Source organism: Pristiophorus japonicus, chromosome 1 (genome assembly GCF_044704955.1).
Source record: "Pristiophorus japonicus isolate sPriJap1 chromosome 1, sPriJap1.hap1, whole genome shotgun sequence".
Classification (NCBI taxonomy): Eukaryota; Metazoa; Chordata; class Chondrichthyes; family Pristiophoridae; genus Pristiophorus; species Pristiophorus japonicus.
The window spans coordinates 269,619,510-269,639,082 of record NC_091977.1 but is presented as its reverse complement, the minus strand read 5'-3'; the positions used below and the strand labels follow the sequence as shown (position 1 = coordinate 269,639,082).

General features: G+C 45.2%; 1 protein-coding gene across 2 annotated transcripts in view; it reads left to right on the top strand.

Moving 5' to 3' along the window:
- ric1 (RIC1 homolog, RAB6A GEF complex partner 1) overlaps positions 1 to 19,573 on the top strand; it is a 266,797-nt gene that overhangs the window by 126,865 nt on the left and 120,359 nt on the right. For both annotated transcript variants that reach the window (XM_070888453.1, XM_070888452.1), the window contains exon 4: positions 8,758 to 8,865. In XM_070888453.1, coding sequence (XP_070744554.1) covers positions 8,758 to 8,865 — 108 coding nt within the window. The remainder of the gene's footprint in view (positions 1 to 8,757; positions 8,866 to 19,573) is intronic.

Here is a 19,573-nt window from a genome sequence, read left to right as displayed (position 1 = left end):
GCCTGTGTAAATTCACCTGTACTTTATTACGCTAATTATGAAGAAGCACAAAATAACCTTTCCCAATATCTTTGTAATCATCTAACAACATAGATTGAGTATTTCTGTGCATGTAAATATATAAACTCGCGAACCAAGTTAGATTTGTGTTGGAAAGTAGGAGAGCAGCAGGTCAATTAGAGAGGGCTGATTCCAATTTCTTCAGCAATTTGTTTCACAAGACGCCTCATCCAAGAAATGCAAATGTTGCTGATGTGGCAGCAGAGTTGAAACATTTCCTTCTATTGGTGTGTGTACTGTTTAATGGTCATATCCTGCATGCCTACTTTATGACTTAAAAAAAAAGGCATGTCTTAAAGGGAGTGCCCTGAATAGTGGCCAGAATACCCAAGAAATAGTGTGGTGGTAAGTTTCTGAAATATCGAAGTATGCTACCATTAGGAAAGAACTGTAACTTATTCTTTTATTGAATTTTTATTCATCAAGTGAAGGGAATAATTGCTATGAAATTAAAAACTTATTGGGGCCGAAATTGGCCCTTTTCTGCACCGTTAGCTGGGAGACTTTAATGGGATGCAATTGCCTTTTCACCTAGGGGTGGGCGGCGGTTACGCCCAGGGCGATTTGAAGTTAGCGGCGCGGTGCGCCCCGCCCTGCGATTTGTACCTTGGGCCGACGCGTGCCCGGCAGTGACATCATCGGGTACGCGGCGACCCCTTTGTGCATTGTGGGAAAAATTGCCTCGCAGGATGCGAGGCTGGCGCGAGACGATGTCAGCACCAGTTTTGGAGGGGGGGGGCAGGATGTTGACATCCGCCCGGGCACCCCCCTTAAAGGGGAGGCCGTGTGCGCCCGGGGAAGCTGTCATTTTTTTTGTCAATCGATTCTTCCGGCGACCTGACAGTGGTGGCTCTCGTCTCGACCGGGCCACCATTATGCAGCCCGGCGCACCTCTTTGGTTGCTGGGTCACTGACCCGATCGAGATTGCCTCTGGTGGTCATAAAAGGGCCTACAGAGTCCGCAGCGGCCCTCCCTTTTAACTGACTCCTCAGGAGCACCCCTGCAATGAGGTGGAATGCCTGAGTGCACAATGGGCACTTCCTGGCCCGGCGATAACTGACCTGGGCCCGGAAGGTTATCGCCCCCAGACAAGGCACGAGACAATTTCGGCCATTTATATTTTCCCCCTCCTCCCTCCCCATAACAATTTATACCTCCAGTACTCGTGTTGGGTATCACATACATTGCAGAGTAAAGCCCCCTTGATTAGTTATTGCCATTTCCAGTTCCCCACATTTGCTCTTGCAGCATTTTGCGCTGCTACTGCCTCTAGAAAAGTAGAGTGTCACCTCTAGAAGTAGACTTTCCCGCCACACAGTAGGAGACAGGAGAACCAGAGCAGCGATATAAATGGTGAATGTTCTGCCCGCATTTGGTTTTCTTCTTCCTGGCCTGCCAGCTGTTGGAGTTCCACAACCTCAAACAAAAGTCAAGGTTGTGACTTTCAATAAACAGCAATTCAAGAAGCTCATGAAATTTTTAAGCAAGATTGAGACTATCTGGCTGCTTCAGACTCCGCCTCCTCTGTCCCAAATCTGACCTCTCAATACTCTAGTCCCCCCCCTCTCTCCTCTCTCGCTCTCGCTCTCGCTCTCTTCCCTCTTTCCCCCCCCCCCCCCCCAGCTGAATCAGGCTCATCTCCGTTAGTCCTATCTCCATATTTGACACTTCCCACTGCACAATTACTTTCCTTGAACTACTGCTTGCTGACGTGATCAATGGCCCTTTTCCACAGGCTGTTGTCCCATCCTTCAAAACTGCTATGATCGGACTCCTTCCTTGGAGAGGTGACCCTCAACCTCTCCATCTTCTTTAAACTAATTGGATAGCTCTTTAAAAGAGCCAGCACAAGCATGATGGGCTGAATGGCCTCTTTCTGTGCTGTATGATTATACAATTCTATAACCATATTATCTTTCTTTAAGGTGCTCAGATGCATCATTGCTACCGCTACCCATCTTCCCCCTCCACCACTCCCTGCTCATATTACTACAGTCCATTTACCACCCACAGCATGAAGGCAATCCTGGTCAATGTTCCCAACCACATTTTTTGTAACTGGGACTGTTCTGCAGGCTGGCCATTCCATCTTCCATTGTGTCTCCTCTGAGCTCATCTCTGGAGTACCCCTCACTTGGTTATATTCCCACCCCATTACAGGAAAACGAGCACATCTGCATTGTTTTTCATCCTAGTCCGTGTCAAATTGAGAATGCTCCAAAGTTCCGTCCTTGGCCTTCAATACCTCATCTACATGCTGCTCCTCAGTCACATTATCCATATGCGTGGGATTTATCTTCCATATGTATGCTGATAATGCCCAACATTGGCATGGATGACGTTCAGACGAGATGCCCTTCACCTTATTTTCAGGGTTTTATGCCACAGTATTCAATAATTGTAAAGCTCTCTCCTTTTATGCTGACTGGAAAAAATAAATAGGTCTGTAACTGGTTTGTGAATATCTTAAATGAAGTACCTCACTACTTTGGTTTGTACTGTGTACAAAAAATTATTCTGAGATTAAACTTTAAAAAAAATTATGGTAGAAAATAATTTTTTTTAAGAACAATACCCTATGGGCAGGTGATCTGCCATTTTGCTGTGTAACTAAGTCGGTTAGTGTTGTACATTGGTTTGATGTTCTTTTATATTGACATTTTAATCTCCCTCCGAAGGGCCCATTTGAGTCATAGATGTGATCTTGCGCTGCTTACTTTGGGATTGCAAGTTGGAATAGAACCTGCAGCTAGATTTTGGGCTGCATTTTGGGTTTTTGGATTTCAGGGTGTTAAAGTTAGCGCCTGAAAATAGTTTGCGCCTTCGAGTACAAGTTTCGGTGCAAATGTAAATTGGAGGACTATTGGCATTAAGTCAGGCGTTACACAATGGACTTTGTGTACCAGAGCCGAAACTTGCGAAGGTAAAGAAGTTTCATTGTTGTTCAGTGCTCTGCAACATAATGTTGTATATTGTATGGTTTTATTTTGGTGAGGGGTGTTGTTGCTGTAAAATTTATGACTCATTTGCCATTGCTGTATTGTGCATCATTCCAACGTTCACCGGAGAAAGTGCCTTTATGGGGGCACATAGCGTGTCCAGTATTCGTTCCATCCCTCTAGTTTCCTCCATTTAAGAGAGCCAGTCCATTGCGAGGTGGCGACGTGCGAGTGTTGGTCCAGCAGCATCTCCATGCTGCCTCCCCCATGGATGGGGTGGCTATCCAATGGGGGCCTTGCCAGGCTCCTCCTCCTCATCGTTGTCTCTCTTCCTTTCCTTTCCTTTTCTTTTCTTTCTTTTCTTTCCTTCCTTCCTTTCTTTCTTTCTTTCTTTCTTTCCTTTACTTTTTTTTCCTTTCTTTCTTTTTTCTTTCTCTCTCTCCTTTCTTTCTTTCTTTTCTTTATTTTTCTCCCCCTCCCCCTCTCCCTCCCGTCGTGCTGTGCAACATGCAGCACACCACAATGAATTTGGATACCTGTTGACAATTAAAGGCTGCCTCCAAAGCGGTGCAGGCATTGGTCTGTGTGTAGGAGATGGCATATCTCTATCACCACCTCCTTTCAGAAGCGCAACCGTCTCGCACACTGCTCCTCAGAGAGCTGGGGGTCTGAGCGTGGTGCCAGTAAACCCGTGGGGGGTAAGTCCACCTCTCTGGACGTCTTCGGCCTCTCCTCATCCGTGGGCCAACATGGCCAAGAGTCCTTCTCTAACTTGACACCGCCTGGCAATAGCATGGAGCATGATACGCTGGCAAACTAGTAATGCCTCCATTAAATTTTCTCATTGAAATTGTACGGGCAATGTAATGGCAGCTAAAAGTGAAGTTTGCAAGTTGGAGCTTCACACAGCGTTGTGCACGCAACTGTTGTAGTCAATATGACCTACGATTTAGGATCCTCATTCCTCTTAAAAATACCACCTGCCGCACCCTGGGGCTGCCTGTTTTTTTCAGGCGTTTCCTAGGGCGGACGTTAAATGAGGCGTTGATGCCGAAAGTCCCATCCGGGGCGCTAGCGCAGCATTGCACTTTGATTGACGTCATCATCACACTAAAAACGGAGGGCGGGACGGGAAGTTTTTGCGGTGGTGCAAACCAATAGCCGAATCTTCCGGCAGGGCAGTAAATCCTGGACGCCCATCATGACGCCCCACTGAGGCGCAAATGAGCCAAAAATCCAGCCCTTTATCTGTAAAGCTGGCTGTTGGTACTGTGCATGCAACCAAATACTGTTTTTCATACTAAAAATATGTTTTCATGCTGGCACACTTGTTAACTCATTTAGTTTAAGAATTTCTTTATAGAGGTGTTGATGGACTTGCTAAATGGCATACAAAGCATTTTTGACAATCCAACATTAATTCTGAATTTGGGCACATATGTCAAGTAAATAGCAGTGGGTGTAATGAGCCAATCTTCTCTCGTTTCTCTGAGGAAGCTGAGTAGATCCAGTTGTAGCAGTTGACTGGTACTTTAAGAAGACAGTCTCGCAGTTGGTCAACAAACTGTGCAGATCAAATGGATGTTGAATTATGCATGTTCCAAGATTCAATGCATTGTTTTGTTTTTGAGAGATGAATTATTTGTTTGGTCTTGACAATCCCTTATAATTGGCATTGCTCATGTCATTGAATTGCTGGTGCCTTGGTGATGGTGTTAGAGATGGAAACATTTGAACATGAGAATCTTTCTAGAAAGATAATCGCTGTAATTAATGTGCCGAAGTCTTCTGATTTGGAAAGATCGATGGAAATATTGGGCTAAAATTCCGGCATCGCTGGGTCCATACAGAGTGTGCACAGACATGGCGAGGCCTCGCAAAAGCCCGTTTTCGGGGCGTGATGCGCATGCGCTTTTCCGATCTGTCTTGATAGATCGAACTCATCATCACAGGAAGGACATTCACACGGCCGAAATTGGGCTATTTGCATAACTCATGCCCAGCGAATGTCCTTCAAACTCTTGCGCCTGGTGAAAGCAGGTGCATAGCCTACATTTACCAGCGGAAGTGTTTTAAAACATAAAAAAATTAATTGAAAAACACATTTTTATGTTTCCAAACCCTGTCCATTCAGGTAAGTTTATTTCAAACACATCAAAAAAAATTACAAAAAATATTTTTTTTCTAAAATATTTAATTAACTTTAATTACAATTAATTTTAAATATGTGAGGTGTTCTTTTATTTATTACACTGTATTTGGGTGTTTTAGAGTTTTTCCTCATTGTGCGAGTTCCCATTACTATCAAACGGAGTTCCCATTATTATCAATGAGAATACTGCATTGTGATAGGTTGTCCAGGCCCACGTGACTCCAGCTTGGACTTGCGCACCTTGAAGGCAGGTCCCCATGCGATGCGCAGCGAATCTAGGCCTCCGACCGGGATCCTACGTTTCTCCGGGACCAACAGGTAGATTCGTAGATTTTTTTTCGGTTTGGAGGCGTTCGTACGAAGGAAGCCTCCGACCTCAATTTTAGGCCCATTTTCTTTCAGCCCACAAGCCCCGTGATGCTTTCAGATCTTAGCAGGCTCCGAACTGATCATCTGTAATTCTGTCCCTATCCTTTTCTCCCCAGTTTTCTTGCTATCCTCTTTTAGCTGGCAGGGTGGAATGTTCACACTGTTTCAGATCAAACTGTAGGTGAACTTTTCAGGATGCAATAGATCTCCTTGCAGATTTTTCATCCCGCTATGGCTTTCAGCTCTCAGCAATCTGGCATGAACTGGGCAATCTTTTAACATAAAGGGTGGTAATTCCAGAGTCTTTAAATGAGGGTCTTCTGATTCTTAACTTCATTCCGAGAAGCAATTTGCCAGTAGTTTTCTAATGTACACGTTCAATATATGAAATGGATGTAGAAATTGGATTTTAATGTGTAGTCTTAAAATGTGGTTTCATTTCATTTCTCCGTCAACTTGGAACTTCTGAAAGCTGACAAACGTATACATCACTGAATTTTTTTTTAACTGAGTGCATGGATGAAGAATTATTTGTTATGTCTCTTTTTGATAACCTATGGGCGGTCTTGCTTGCCTAATGCAGCAATGACAAAACTTCACTGCTTATTCATTGTTTCCATATTGTCCAGTATGAATGATAGTTATTTTGCAATCAGATATAAGCTTTGGTAAGAATTTAACTGTATAGAAGGCAGTGGAAATTTTTAAAGAAAGATTTGCATTTATCTAGTGCCTTTTATGACCACCGGACCTCAAAGCGCTTTACAACCAATGAAGAAGTACTTTTGGAGTGCAGACACTGTTGTAAAGTGGGAAATGCAGCAGCCAATTTGTGGGAGCTTGCTTTGCGCAAATAGCAATGTGATGACCAGATAATCTGTTTTTGTTGTGCTGATTGAGGGCTAAATATTGACCAGGAGACTGGTGATAGCTCCCCTGCTGCTCTTCAAAATAGTGCCGTGGGTTTCTTTTATATCCACCTGAAAGAGCAGATGGGGCCTCGATTTAACGTCTCATCTAAACAACAGTGCTGCACTCCCTCAGCACTGCACTGGACACCGCAGTCAGGGCCCGCTGGAAGGAGCACTTCAAAGATCTCCTCAATAGAGACTCTGCCTTTGACTCGAATGTTCTCTGCTCCATCCTGCAGCATGCTACCCGCCACCACCTCAGTAAAACCTCAGCACTGCAGGAGGTAGAAAAAGCCATAAGACAGCTTAAGAACAACAAGGCTACGGGAGCAGATGGAATCCTCACTGAGGCACTGAAGTATGGCGGAGAGGCACTGGTGGCGCGAATATACGACCTCATTTCTTTCATCTGGAGGGAGGAGAGCACGTCGGGAGATCTGAGATGCAGTGATCGCAACCATCTTTGAAAAAGGGGACAAATCCGACTGCAGCAACTACAGAGAAATCTCCCTGTTATCAGCTACTGGGTAAGTCATCGCTAGAGTCCTCCTCGACCGTCTGCTTCCTGTGGCTGAGGGACTCCTCCCGGAGTCACAGTGCGGATTTCGTCCCCTACAGGGCACAATGGACATGATTTTTACAGCGTGACAGCTGCAGGAAAAATGCAGGGAACATCATCTGCCCTTATACACGGTTGTCTTCGACCTTACAAAGGCCTTTGACACGGTCAACCGCGAGGGTCTATGGAGCGTCCTCCTCTGTTTTGGATGCCCCCAAAAGTTTGTCACCATCCTCCGCCTGCTCCACGCTGACAAGCAGGCCGTGATCCTTACCAACGGACCCATTACAGACCCAATCCACGTCCGGACTGGGGTCAAACAGGGCTGCATCATCGCCCGAACCCTCCTTGCTGCCATGCTCCACCTCACGGTCAACAAGCTCCCCGCTGGAGTGGAACTAAACTAGAAAACCAGTGGGAACCTATTCAAACTTCGTCGTCTCCAGGCCAGGTCCAAGACCACCCCAACCTCTGTCATCGAGCTTACAGTACACGGACTGCATCTGCGCACATAGAGGGTGAACTCCAAGTCATAGTCAACGTATTTACTGATGCATACGAAACATGGGCCTTACGCTAAACATCCGTAAGACAAAGGTCCTCCACCAGTCTGTCTTCGCCGCACAGCACTGCCCCCCCCCCCCCCACCCCCCCAAGTCATGAAGATCCATGGCGCGGCCCTGGACAACGTGGACCATTTCTCATACCTCTGGCGCCTCTTATCAAGAAGAGCAAACATTGACGACGAGATTCAACACTGCCTCCAGTGTGCCAGTGCAGCCTTCGGTAGCCAGAGGAAAAGAGTGTGTTTGGAGACCACTCCCTCAAATCTGCCAGCAAGCTCATGGTCTTACAGGGCTGTAGTAATACCCGCCCTCCTGTATGGCTCAGAGACATGGACCATGTACAGTAGCCACCAAGTCACTGGAGAAGTACCACCAATGAATGCCTCAGCAAGATCCTACAAATCCCCTGGGAGGACAGATGCACCAACATTAGAGTCCTCGTCCAGACCAACATCCCCAGCATTGAAGCACTGACCACACTTGATCAGCTCCACTGGGCAGGCCACATAGACACGAGACTCCCAAAGCAAGCGCTCTACTCAACTCCTTCACGTCAAACGAGCCAAAGGTGGTCAGAGGAAACGTTACAAGGACACCCTCGAAGAGTCCCTGATAAAGTGCAACATCCCCACTGACACCTGGGAGTCCCTGGCCAAAGACCGCCCTAAGTGGAGGAAGTGCATCCGGGAGGGCGCTGAGCACCTCGAGTCTCTTCGCCGAGAGCATGCAGGCAGCGGAAAGAGCATGTGGCAAACCAGTCCCACCCACCCTTTCCCTCAACACCTGTGACAGGGACTGTGGTTCTCGTTCAGCCACCTGACTCATTTTTAGAGTGGAAGAAAATCTTCCTCCATTTTGAGGGACTGCCTATGATGACTGGAGTGTCAGCCTACATGAGTCCCTGGAGTGGGACTTGAACCCACAATTTTCTGACTCGGAGGCAAGTGTGCTACCCACGGAGCCACCCTTGTTTGTTGTTTCTGCCAAAAATTATCAACCGCATGACCAGCTTTTTAACCTCAATTCTTTAAATTCTAACCGATTTAAAATGGATTTTACAGTCGAAAATAATTTTGTTGGTACGGCCTCCTCAGTTGTGAATATAATGTAGTATCCCTCAATATTTGAATGAATACTTGCACTCAATGTGTAAATGTGATCACATATTGTTCTAACAATCTGACTTTGCTTTTATTACAGAGGAAATCCAAGAGTGAAAGTAACTCCAGGTTACAAGGAGGAACAATGTGCTCCATCCCTAACTGTAGAGTTGAAGAAAGTGCTAGATTTCGAAGCACAAATCACAAGGTAATGCTTGAACATTCCAGTCTCTTGTGTTGCAAATTGCTTTGCAATTTTTGTAAAATAGCTATTGTTTGTTCTTGATGCATTCGTGATTTCAACTTTGATCCAAGCTTTAATCTTTTGGATGTAACTTCTTATGATTCAGCTAACTTGAGTTTATTGTATTTTGCCAAAAATATTTAGGGAAAAGCTATGGTATTGCAGGAAACTTGAAGTTTGCCGGTCTGTCAAAATGGAGTACACCATGTAACAGTGCTAGAGTCTTATGCCAGGTGGAAAGTAGCCTCAATACAACTGAAATTACAAAACTATTTTTAAATGTGAAATTGAGAGCTGAATAATCCCTTTATATGTATCTCACATTTATATAGGTCATTCTTCATTTTGTCATGCTATTTCCCCTCTGCTTCTTCATTTGATGCTGACATGTGTAGCCCATAATCTGAAGAATCATTCTGATTTCTAATACCAAATGATATTAAATAATTGCGGCAAACCATTTCAGGGTGGGGTCTTCTTTATTTATGGAATTGTGTAGCGACCACATAAACAATCAGTTCTCATTAAACTTCATTATTTCGCCTTGTGAATGTAATGTGGAGTAAAAAAAACTGGAAAAATTTATATATTGTGGCTGCATTTTTCTTTTGCTTTTTCTTGCCAGTTACCACTGGAGTGCAGTGGTTTAGCTGTGAGGCTGATGTGTAAGTGGGCTTTCCATTTTGTTTTCTTTCTACACAAGTGAGGGACTCCACCAGTGTGTTGGGCAACTCCAGCTATTCAAACAGGATAAAGATTACTTTTCACGCCATGGTTAGGCATGCCTTGTGATGTTCATTCTGACTTCTACCATATTCTTTAATATAGCAGGAAGTAATTGTGTTTCTAATTAGTTAAAACCACCACTCACTTCATCAGATTACTTCATTCCCCCATGCCTAGTCACCTGTTACTGAAGTATAGAGCAGTATTACCCAGTATTTGGATGAATACCTGTGCAGTGTGTGTAAATGGGATCACACATTGCTTTAACAAACTAGAAGAAAACTAGAAGAAAAGGGAGTCAAGGTTATGGGGAGCAGGCAGGGAAGTGGCGTCGAGGCCAAGATCAGATCAGCCATGATCTTATTGAATGGTGGATCAAGGGGCCAAAGGGCCAAATCCTGCTCCTATTTTTTATGCTCTTAAAATAAAACATTCAGTGCCTATGAGCAGAAGAGTCTTAGTATAATTTATTCTGCAATCAAGTGGTGTATTGGCTGTTGACTTGAAGAGCTACATTGATGCTGGCAGATTAGTACAAGTAATAGCATTGACAAAAGTTCTGATGTTATGGTACACAAAGCATTCTGGGCCACTGTTGGCTCCAGGTGTTACCTGGAAAATTATCATGGGAATTCACTGGTCAAAGAGTCAGGTGGTTTTGGCTCCCGCTGAAACAGAGCAGCTCTTTACTTGGCAGTCTATTTGATTTCTCATGCCCTGTTCATATCCCTCCTGAAGGCAAATGCAGCACTAAAAATCATGTATAAAGAGCATAAGAACATAAAAAATAGGAGCAGGAGTAGGCCATACGGCCCCTTCAGCCTGCTCTGCCATTTAATACAATCGTGGCTGATCCGATCATGGACTTGGGTCCACTTACCTGCCTGCTCCCCTTAACTCCTTATTCCCTTATCGGTTAAGAAACTCTCTGTCTTAAATTTATTCAGTGACCCAGCTTCCTGAGGCAGCGAATTCCTCTGAGAGAAGAAATTCCTCCTCATCTCAGTTTTAAATGGGCGGCCCACTATTCTAAGATTATGCCCCCTAATTCTAGCCTCCCCTATCAGTGGAAACATTCTCTCTGCTTCCACCTTGTCAAGCCCCCTCATAATCTGATACGTTTCGATGAGATCACCTCTCATTCTTCTGAATTCCAATGAGTAGAGGCCCAACCTTCTCAACCTTTCCTCATAAGTCAACCCCCTCATCTCTGGAATCAACCTAGTGAACCTTCTCTGAACTGCCTCCAAAGCAAATATATCCTTTCTTAAATATGGAAACCAAAACTGTATGCAGTATTCCAGGTGTGACCTCACCAATTCCCTGCTTTTATACTCCATCCCCTTTGCAATAAAGGCCAAGATTCCATTGGCCATCCTGATCACTTGCTGTACCTGCATACTAACCTTTTGTGTTTCATGCATCAGGACCCCCAGGTCCTGCTGTACTGCAGCACTATGCAAATTTTTCTCCATTTAAATAATAACTTGCTCTTCGATTTTTTTTTTCTGCCAAAGTGCATAACCTCACACTTTCCAACATTCTACTCCATCTGCCAAATATTTGCCCACTCACTTAGCCTGTCTATGTCCTTTTGCAGATTTTTTGTGTCCTCCTCACACATTGCTTTTCCTCCCATCTTTATATTGTTAGCAAACTTGGTTACGTTACACTCGGTTGGTCCTTTCATCCAAGTTGTTAATATGGATTGTAAATAGCTGGGGTCCCAGCACTGTTCCCTGTGGCACCCCACTAGTTACTGATTATCAACCCGAGAACAAACCATTTATCCAGACTCTGTTTTCTGATATTTAGCCAATCCTCCATTCATGCTACTATAATACCCCCAACCCCATGAACTTTTATCTTATGCAGTAACCTTTTATGTGGCACCTTGTCAAATTCCTTCTGGAAGTCCAAATACACCACATCCACTGGTTCCCCTTTATCCACCCTGTTCGTTACATCCTCAAAGAATTCCAGCAGATTTGTCAAACATGACTTCCCCTTCATAAATCCATGCTGACTCTGCCTGACTGAATTATGCTTTTTCCAAATGTCCTGCTACTGCTTCTTTAATAATAGACTCCAACATTTTTCTAACCACAGATGTTAGGCTAACTGGTCTATAGGTTCCTGCTTTTGTCTGCCTCCTTTTTTAAATAGGGACGTTACATTTGCAGTTTTCCAATCTGCTGGGACCTCTCCAGAATCCAAGGAATTTTGGTAAATTACAACCAATGCATCCACAATCCCTGCCGCTTCTTCTCAAGACCCGAGGATGCAAACCATCAGGTCCAGGGGATTTATTTGCTTTTAGTCCCATTATCCTATTGAGTAACACCTTCCTCGTGATTGTGTTAAGTTCCTCCCCACCCACCCACCCCCCCCCTCCCCCCCCCCCCCATAACCCCATAACTGTTTTTATCATAGTTGATGACAGCAAGCGAAGCAGTTGCAGCTGTCCTGTTCCGTTCATTGGTCACCTTGTGTGCTAGAGAGAGTTTGCATGGACTTGCAGTATAAATAGAAAATTCTGGAAATGCATATTGGGTCTGCTAGCATCTGTAAAGAGAATTACAAATTGATTATGTTTCAGGTGTGGAACCTTCATAGGAACACCTTTCTGATGAAGTCTACACCTGAAATGTTAGCTCATAGTTTCTCTTACCACAGTCAGACCTAACCTGCTTTATTTTTACAGCACTTGTTTTTATTTCAGTTCGATTTGTACTTTTTCTTCTTTTTATCTCTTTATTGCTGCTTGGTGGTCAAATCACAACCCTCCTGTTATTGCCAATAGCAAAAGCTATCTTTGTTCATCCCCCTCTCAGTAGATTTTCCTTCGGCAGCTCGATACCTAGAACACATGGGAACCCACCAACCTACCAAAAGGTCCACACCTGAAGAGCTTGTTTGGCTGATATGGAACAGCTATACACTTCCCATAGGGATAAAGCCTACTTATTTAACTGAGGGAGAGAGCGTAATTGGAAAATGAACTTCAATATAGATATGTGTGAGGTGGTACATTTTGGTAGGAAGAATAAGGAGGCTGCTTACTCCTTGGAAAGTTGGTCTTTAAATGGGGTAGTGGAGCAGAGGGATGTGGGGGTACAGATACACAAATCACAAAATAGTGACGCATGTTAATAAGGCCATAATGTAAACAAAGCACTGGGGTTCATTTCGAGAGGGATAGAATTGAAAAGCAGTGAAATTATGTTAAACTTGTACAGAACCTTGATTATACCACACTTGAGTACTGTGAAACAGTTCTGGTCTCAATATTATAAAATGAATACAGAGGCACTGAAGAGAGTGCAAAAAAAGATTCACAGGTGCAACATCCTGAATACGGAATTTCGAAAACCGGACATTTTGCGCATAGCTGATGGTCATCCGGAATTATTCTCAGAAAACCGGACATTTTTGAGGCGGCCAACAGTGGAGTGGTTCAGTTTGGTAGGAGGAATAAGGAGACTACTTATGCGGCGGCGGGAATTGGCGAGTGGCAAGGTCCGAAATATGGCAAAACCCAAAATCAACAACAAAATCAATAGTCTGAAATCCGAAATCCTTAACTGAATTCGTGCCAGATTTCAGGTTTTGACGGATTTTGAACTTCGACACTCAAAACCTGGCACGGATTAGGTTTTCTTGATTTTCTTGTCTGAACTCTGGAAAACACCAAAAACCGGCATGGACTCAAACCCGAGGATTCCGGATTTCGGACATTGTACCTGTTCTAAAATGATACCAGAAGTTAGACCTATCAGAAAAGATTGAACAAACTGGGGCTCTTTTCTCTCGAAAAGAGAAAACTGAGGAGTGTCCTGATAGAGGTCTTTAAGATTATGAAATGGTTTGATGGGGTAGACGTATAGATGTTTCCACTTGTGGGCGAGACCAGAACTAGAGGCCATAAATATAAGGTAATCACTAATAAATCCAATAGGAAATTTAGGAGAAGCTTCTGCAGGAGCTGGAGTTCGGGCAGTCGAGCAGCATATAAAGGCCCGAGAGTCGGAGGAGGCTGCCACAGGAACGGGAGTTCGGGTAGTTGAGCGGCCTATAAAGGCCCGAGAGTCGGAGGAGGCAGCCACAGGAGCGGGAGTTCAGACAGTCGAGCGGCATATAAAGGCCCGAGAATCGGAGGAAGCGGCCACAGGAGCGAGAGTTCCGGCAGTCGAGCGGCCTATAAAGGCCCAAGAGTCAGAGGAGGCGGCCACAAGAGCGGGAGTTCGGGCAGTTGAGCGGCCTAAAAAGGCCAGAGAGTCGGAGGAGGTGGCCACAGGAGCGGGAGTTCGGGCAGTCGAGCGACCTATAAAGGCCTGAGAGTCAGAGGAGGCGGCCACAGGAGCGGGAGTTCGGGCAGTCGAGCGGCCTACAAAGGACCGAGAGTCGGAGGGGGCTAGCTAGTGTGGAGGCAGAAGGTAAACAAAGAAGTAAGAAGAAATCGAAGTGGGACGTCACAGCCAAGCAGGTAAGTGATTGGCTGATTGGTGAGTATTTGATCTTTTATTTTTCTTAGCAGTAAGAAACCTTTGGCATTGTTACAAATTAAGTTAATCTCAGGGTTAAGTCATGGCAGGAGAGCCCAGACCTGTGTCATGCTCCTCCTGTGCTATGTGGGTCCCTGACTAGTACTTGTGCAGGAAGTGTATCCAGCTGCAACTCCTGACAGACCGCATTGCGGCACTGGAGCTGCAGATGGATTCACTCTGCAGCATCCACGATGCTGAGGATGCGTGAATAGCACATTTAGTGAGTTGGTCACACAGCAGGGAAAGGTTGCACAGCCAGATAGGGAATGGGTGACCATCAGAAAGAGCAAGGGTAGGCAGTGCAGGGGTCCCCTGCGGTCACCTCTCTCCAAAACACATGCACCATTTTGGGTGCTGTTGAGGGGGTGGCTCATCAGGGGAAGGCAGCAGCATTCAAGTTCATGGCATCAGGAGGGCAGGAAAAAGAGTGGGAGAGCTATATAGTGCTGGGGGATTCTATTGTAAGGGGAATAGATGGGCGTTTCAGCGGCCGCAAACGAGACTCCAGGATGGTATGTTGCCTCCCTGGCAGAAGGGTCAAGGATGTCTGAGCGGCTGCAGTGCATTCTGGAGGGGGAGGGTGAACAGCCAACTGTCGTGGTGCATATAGGTACCAACGATATAGGTTTTAAAAAAACGGGATGAGGTACTACAAGCTGAATTTAGGGAGCGAGGAGTTAAAATTAAAAAGTAGGACCTCAAAGGTAGTAATCTCAGGATTGCTGCCAGTGCCAAGCGCTAGTCAGAGCAGGAATCGCAGGGTAGCTCAGATGAATATGTGGCTTGAGGAATGGTGCAAGAGGGAGGGATTCAAATTCCTGGGACATTGGAACTGGTTCTGGGGAGGTGGGATTAGTACAAACTGGACGGTCTGCACCTGGGCAGGACCGGAACCGATGTCATAGGCGGAGTGTTTGCTAGTGCTGTTTGGGAGGGTTCAAACTAAAATGGCAAGGGGATGGGAATCAACGCAGGGAGTCAGAGGGAGTAAAAAGGGGGCAGAAGCAAAAGGTAGGAATGAGAAAAACGAGTGGAGAGCAGAGAAATCAAGGGCAAAAAAAGGGCCACATTACAACATAATTCTAAAAGAACAGAGTGTTTTTTAAAAAAAAAAAGCCTGAAGGCTCTGAGTCTCAATGCGAGGAGCATTCGTAATAAGGTGGATGAATTAACTGCGCAGATGATGTAATTGGGTTTACGGAGACATGGCTCCAGAGTAACCAAGGCTGGGAACTCAACATCCAGGGGTATTCAATATTCAGGAAGGCTACAGGAAGGAAAAGGAGGTCGGGTAGGGTTACTGGTTAAAGAGGAGGTTAACGCAATAGTAAGGAAGGACATTAACATGGATGATGTGGAATCTATATAGGTAGAGCTGCGAAACACCAAAGGGCAGAAAACGTTAGTGAGAGTTGTGTACAGACCATGAAACAGTCGTAGTGAGGTTGGGGACGGCATCAAACAAGAAATTAGGGATGCGTGCAATAAAGGTACAGCAGTTATCATGGGCAACTTTAACCTACATATAGATTGGGCTAACCAAGCTGGTAGCAGTGTGATGGAGGAGGATTTCCTAGAGTGTATTAGGGATGGCTATCTCGTCCAATATGTCGAGGAACCAACTACAGACCTGGGATTCCTAGACTGGGTGTTGTGTAATGAGAGAGGACTAATTAGCAGTCTTGTTGTGCGAGGCCCCCTGGGGAAGAGTGACCATAATATGGTAGAATTCTTCATTAAGATGGAGAGTGACGGTATTAATTCAGAGACGAGAATCCTGAACTTGAAAGGAAACTTCGACAGTATGAGACGTGAATTGGCTAGGATAGACTGGTGAATGATACTTAAAGGGTTGATGGTGGATAGGCAATGGCAGACATTTACAGATCACATGGAAGAACTACAACAATTGTACATCCCTGTGTGGTGTAAAAATAAAAAGGGGAAGGTGGCTCAACCGTGGCTAACAAGGGAAATTAGTGAAAGTGTTAAATCCAAGGAAGAGGCATATAAATTGGCCAGAAAAAGCAGCAAACCTGAGGGCTGGGAGAAATTTAGAATTCAGCAGAGGAGGACTAAGGGTTTAATTAGGAGGGGGAAAATAGAATATGAGAGTAAGCTTGCAGGGAACATAAAAACTGACTGCAAAAGCTTCTATAGATATATGAAGAGAAAAAGATTCGTGAAAACAAATGTAGGTCCCTTGCAGTCAGAATCAGGTGAATTCATAATGAACAAGAAAATGGCAGACCAATTGAACAAATACTTCGGTTCTGTCTTCACTAAGGAAGACACGAATAACCTCCCGAAAATACTAGGGGACCGAGGGTCCAGCGAGAAGGGGGAACTGAGGGAAATCCTTATTAGTCAGGAAATGGTGTTAGGAAAATTGAAGGGACTGAAGGCCGATAAATCACCAGAGCTTGATAGTCTGCATCCCAGAGTACTTAAGGAAATGGCCCTAGAAATAGTAGATGCATTGGTGGTCATTTTCCAACATTGCATGGATTCTGGATCAGTTCCTATGGATTGGAGGGTAGCTAATGTAACCCCACATTTTAAAAAAAAAAAGGAGGGAGAGAGAAAACAGGAAATTATAGACCGGTTAGCCTGACAACAGAGGTGGGGAAAATGCCAGAGTCAATTATTAAAGATGTAATAGCAGCATTTGGAAAGCAGTGACAGGATCGGTCCAAGTCAACAAGGATTTATGAAAGGGAAATCATGCTTGACAAATCTAGAGTTTTTTGAGGATATAACTCGTAGAGTGGATAAGGGAGAACCAGATGTGGTGTATTTAGACTTTCAAAAGGCTTTTGACAAGGTCCCACACAAGAGATTAGTGTGCAAAATTAAGGCACATGGTATTGGGGGTAATGTATTGTCATGGATAGAGAAATGGCTGGCAGATAGGAAGCAAAGAATGGGAATAAACGGGTCCTTTTCAGAATGGCAGGCAGTGACCAGTGGGGTGCCGCAGGGTCCTGGGACCCCAGCTATTTACAATATACATTAATGATTTAGACGAAGGAATTGGATGCAATATCTCCAAGTTTACAGATGACACTAAGCTGGGTGGCAGTGTGAGCTGTGAGGAGGATGCTAAGAGGCTGCAGGGGGACTTGGACAGGTTAGATGAATGGGCAAATGCATAGCAGATGCAGTATAATGTGGATAAATGTGAGGTTATCCACTTTGGTGGCAAAAACAGGAAGGCAGATTATTAACTGAATGGTGACAGATTTATAAAAGGGGAGGTGCAATGAGACCTGGGTGTCATGGTACATCAGTCACTTAAGGTAGGCATGCAGGTACAGCAGGCGGTGAAGAAAGCAAATGGCATGTTGGCCTTCATAGCGAGGGGATTTGAGTATTGGAGCAGAGAGGTCTTGCTGCAGTTGTACAGGGCCTTAGTGAGACCACACCTCGAGTATTGTGTGCAGTTTTGGTCTCTTAATTTGAGAAAGGACCTGCTTGCTATTGAGGGAGTGCAGCGAAGGTTCACCAGACTGATTCCCGGGATGGCTGGACTGACAAATGAGGAAAGACTGGATCGGCGAGGCTTATACTCACAAGAATTTAGAAGAATGAGAGGGGATCTCATAGAAACGTATAAAATTCTGATGGGATTGGACAGGTTAGATGCAGGAAGAATGTTCCCGATGTTGGGGAAGTCTAAGCATAAGGGGTAAGCCATATAGGACTGAGATGAGGAGAAACCTTTTCACCCAGAGAGTTGTGAACCTGTGGAATTCTCTGCCACAGAAAGTTGTTGAGTCCAGTTCGTTGGACATATTCAAAAGGGGGTTAGATGTGACCCTTGTGGCTAAAGGGATCAGGGGGTATGGAGAGAAGGCTGGGGTGGGGTACTGAGGTTGAATGATCAGCTATAATCATATTGAATGGCCTACTCCTGCATCTATTTTCTATGTTTCTTTTCCCAGAGAGTGGTTAAAATGTGGAACTCGCTACAACAAGTAGTTGAGGCTAATGGCATTCAAGGGGAAGCAAGTGAGTGAGAAAGGAATAGAAGGATATGTCGATGGGGTTTGAAGAAGGGTGGGAGGAGGCTCGTGTGGAGCATAAACACCAGCATGGCTCTGTTTGGCCAAATGGCCTGTTTGTATACTGTAAATACTTTGTAATATGTTGTGCACAAGTTGAGAAGAGCCGAGGCATGGGGAACCCCATATGTATGCAGGAGTACTGCTGGAATTTATTCAGGCTACTAACCCAGCAGAGGTCGATATCCTGCTACCTGTAGGTTCAGGACCACCCTACCCATTGAGACTTTGGATTACTGAATAGGAAGAATCCCAGATGTGAGTGATAGTGAGCCGTGCAGTTGAACACCAAAAATGTGAGTTTTTAAAAAATGTATTGGTTGGAATGTGGGCGTCGCATCTATTGCCCATCCCTAATTGCCCCAAGAAGGTGGTGGTGAGCCGCGCCTTGAACTGCTGTTCTTTGTAGTGGTTTAGTACAACTGGTTGGCTTGCTAGACCATTTCAGAGGGCAGTTTAGAGTCAACCACATTGCTGTGGGTCTGGAGACACAGGCCACACCAGGTAAGGACGGCAGATTTCCTTCCCGAGAGCAGGAGAGCAACGGCAGTGAAGAGAGACATTATCAAGGTCCAGGTCGGTGATTGGAGCGTGGGCAGGTACAGCAGGAAGCGAAGGAGCTGCGAAATATTGCAGAGGGACATGATCGGTGCCCAGGAGAGGTGTGGGTTCGGGGCCCGGGAAAGGCGAGGGCCAAGGGGCAGCACGAGCCAGCCCAAACTGCGATATGTATGCACACTAGGCCCGTGCGGCAGAGCCGGTCTCCAGTCGTCTTGGTTAATCCTTGCTACTGGACCAAGCACTGTCAAGCCCGTGTGGTGGCTGGTGTGCAACGGCGGCCACGCGTTACAAAAATCCACGCACACGCATCTTCCATTCTTCAAGATTTAGTTCAGGACCTGGAATATTAGGTCCTTCATTGAAACACTTGTGAACTTCTTGACGTGGAAGCAAGTCATCCTCGATTCGAGGGACTGCCTATGATGATGATGAATGTAAGGAAACACAGCAGTGTGATAAGTGACCAGATAATTTATTGTTGGTGATGTTGGTTGAGGGATATCCTGGTTGCGCAGACCACTGGGAAAACTCCCCTGTTCCTCTTCCAAAAGTGGCATTGAATCTTTTACGGCTACCTGTTAGGACAGACGGGGCTTTGATTTAATGTCTCATCCGAAAGACAACACCTCTGACAGTCCACACTGCACTCAGCCTTTAATTTGTTCTTTTCCAATTCAATTTCTAATTCCGTTTTAAGAGAATTTATGGAGTCTGCTTCAACAATGATTTGTCCACATTCTAACCAACCTCTGTGAGAAGCCATTTTTTTCTAAT